This window comes from Otolemur garnettii, unplaced genomic scaffold (genome assembly GCF_000181295.1).
Source record: "Otolemur garnettii isolate 467f Iridium unplaced genomic scaffold, OtoGar3 scaffold00325, whole genome shotgun sequence".
NCBI classification, from domain to species: domain Eukaryota; kingdom Metazoa; phylum Chordata; class Mammalia; order Primates; family Galagidae; genus Otolemur; species Otolemur garnettii.
The window spans coordinates 328,943-332,116 of NW_003852720.1; the positions used below are offsets into that span (position 1 = coordinate 328,943).

Consider the following 3,174-nt stretch of genomic DNA (forward strand, 5'->3'; position numbering starts at 1 on the left):
TGGGGATTCGAACCCGCCACCTTAGGTGTACGTGGCTGGCGCCTTAGCCGGTTGAGCTATAGGCGCCGAGCCACCTCAAAGTCTTGGACTCAAGTGATTCTCTTGCCTCAGCCTCTCAAGTGGCTGGGACTACAGGTATCTGGACAACGCCTGGCTATTTTTAGAGACAGGGTCTCACTCTTGCTCAGGCTGGTATCAAACCGGTTAAGTTCAGGCAATCCACCCACCTCCGCTTCCCAAAGTGCTAGGATACAGGTATGAGAGCCATCGTGCCCAGTCCAGAATCAATTTTTCTTTTGTTTTAGTTTTTGAGACAGAGCCTCAGGCTATCGCTCTGGGTAGAGTGCCGTGGTATCACAGCTCACAGCAACTTCTAACTCCTGGGCTCAAGCAATTCTCCTGCCTCTACCTCCCAAGTAGCTGGGACTACAGGTGCCTGCCACAACTCCCGGCTATTTTTGGTTGCAGCCATCATTGTTGTTTGGCGGGCCTGGGCTGGATTTGAACACGCCAGCTCAGGTGTATGTGAGCTTGAGCCACAGGTACCAAGCCCAGAGTAAATTTTTAAGTAACAGAAATTATTTTTGGATAAGTTGTATTAGTCCTATTTTCCATATTTTAAAACTGCGCATATTTTTATTTATTTATTTATTTATTTATTGCAGGTTTTTTTGGCCAGGGCTGGGTTATGAACCCGCCACCACCAGCATATGGGGCCAGCGCCCTATTCCTTTGAACCATAGGCACCACCCTATTTTATTTATTTTTACCCTTCACCTGGAACAAACTCCTGTTGCATGCATGTTACTTTTTTAAACCCCAAGAAAAACAACTATGAACAGGGGATTAAGCTATTCTGCCAATAAACAATTGTTAAAAAAAAAAAAAATTGTCAAAAGTGGCATGCTTTACCTCTAGATATGTTGCTCAACGTTTTAGTTTTGCCCTAATAATACATCTATGAGATTCTCCTACACTCCAGTAAGTTAGATCTGTAGCAGTGATTCTAAATGAGAACAGAAGATGTGAACATACAGTGTGAACAAAGTCTTTATATTTTTCTCCCCCCTAACTTTCCCACTACCCCTGCCCCGACAACCTACTGTAATCCAGACTTCAATTTCTTGAAGACACATACTCATTCTATTCCTATTTGGTAGACTCTGCTCCTACCATCTTTCTCACCCTACCACCACTTTGTTGTCCTGTTACCAGGCAGATAACTTACCTTCCCCGTGTTTGTCAGTGAACTGGAAGGCCTGAACCAGTCTCAGAGTCTCATCCACAGAGCGACCAACAGGGAGGTCATTCACAGTGATCTGCCGAAGGGTACCCTTATCATCAATAATAAAGAGGCCCCTGGAATAAAGAGATCGAAAAATCAAAGGAGAAAGAAGTAGTACAGATTTAGAAATCCGCTTTGCTAGAATGACAGACACCTGAAGCACTACAGAAATGGCCTGATCTCTAAAACTGGCTTTGCTTTTAGTGAGTCTTGCATAAAATAATGAAAAATAAGGGACTCAGTGCCCATAGCTCAGTGGTTAGGGCTCTGGCCACATATACCAGGGTTGGTGGGTTTGAACCCAGCCTGGGTCTGCTAAAACAACTACAACAACAAAAAAAACATAGCTGGGCATTAAGGTGGGTGCCTGTAGTCCCAGCCACTTGGGAGGCTGAGGCAAGAGAATCTCTTAAGTCCAAGAGTTGGAGGTTGCTGTGAGCTCTGACGCTGCCACCGAGGGTGACGTAGTAAGACTCTGTCTCAAAAAAAGAAAAAGAAATAAAAATAAGGAAATGAAGGACACTCTATAGATCAGGGCTGTTAGCCTTATTCAAATAAATGGCTAAGAGCCAACTGAAATTTTTTTTTTTTTTTTTTTGAGACAGAGCCTCAAGCTATTCCCCTGGGTAGAGTGCTGTAGCATCACAGCTTATAGCAACCTCCAACTCCTGGGCTCAAGCGAGTCTCCTGCCTCTGCCTCCCACGTAGCTGGGACCACAGGTACCCACCTCAACGCCTGGCTATTTTTTGGGTGCAGCTGTCATTGTTGTTTGGCAGGCCCGGGATGGATTCGAACCCACCACCATAAGTGTATGTGGCTGGGGACTTAGCCACTTGAGCCACAGGCACCGAGCCCTGAATAATTTTTTTTTTTGGAGATAAGGTCTTGCTCTCCAGCTCACCTAGGCTGGAGTGCAGTGACATCCCCATAGCTCAATGCAACCTCAAACTCCTGGGCTCAAGAAGTCCTCCTGCCTCAGACTCCCAAGTAGATAGAACTATTAAAGACATGCACCACCACCCCTGGCTAATTTTTCAATTTTGCTGCATAGACAGGATCTTGTTCTTGCTCAGGTTGGTCTTTTTTAGCTTCTAGCCTCAAGCAATCTTCCCTCTTTGGCCTCCCAAAGTACCAGGATTACAGACAAGAACCATCACACTTAGCCCCTGTTGGATAATTCTGATTACATACCTGAATGAGATGCCTTCATCAGCCTTTAAGACACCATAATCCTGAGCAATGGTGCGCTTGGGGTCTGACACCAAAGGAATGTTCATGGGTCCCAGTCCTCCCTGTTTCTTAGGTGTGTTGATCCTACAACAAAAGAACACAGACATATACAACCATATTCATTCAAGAACATTAACTACACCTATTCCTCCTTTCCCTTCCCTGAATTCCTAATCTAACTCTCAAAAAAACTTTAAAATTTTTCCAGCAGTAAAGCAAATGACTCAGAGCAGTTAAGGTAGGTCCCCAGGATATACTCAATTGTAACTCAGTCTGCTTCTCCTTTGTTGCCAGGTAATCAGAGAGCAACAAGAGAATGTCAAAGCTTTGCACTACTTCCATGAGGAGCCAGGCACCAGTAAAGCCTATTACCAAAACCTCCCAGTAACTGCAAAAAGCTCACATGCCAAATAGACCAAAGGATTTACCACGCCAGGTGACAGAAGTGAGAATCCACAGAAGCACCAATCACTTGGCAGTTAAGTTTCTTAAATTCTTCTGCCCTATCACTGAAAGCAATGATCTCCGTGGGGCAAACAAAGGTGAAGTCAAGAGGGTAAAAGAAGAACACAACATATTTTCCTGCAGGAAAAAACAGAAATCATTGATTAGCCTTTGAAAAAGACTTCCTTGGCTCGGCGCCTATAGCTCAACCGGC

At 44.7% G+C, this 3,174-nt stretch overlaps 1 protein-coding gene across 1 annotated transcript in view; it reads right to left on the reverse strand.

The window, feature by feature from the left end:
• Positions 1-3,174, reverse strand: part of PRDX1 (peroxiredoxin 1) — a 27,919-nt gene that overhangs the window by 12,831 nt on the left and 11,914 nt on the right. Inside the window, exons 3-5 of the mRNA XM_003803536.3 lie at positions 2,945-3,098; positions 2,478-2,600; positions 1,229-1,359 (exon numbers count right to left, since the gene is read on the reverse strand). Coding sequence (XP_003803584.1) covers positions 1,229-1,359; positions 2,478-2,600; positions 2,945-3,098 — 408 coding nt within the window. The remainder of the gene's footprint in view (positions 1-1,228; positions 1,360-2,477; positions 2,601-2,944; positions 3,099-3,174) is intronic.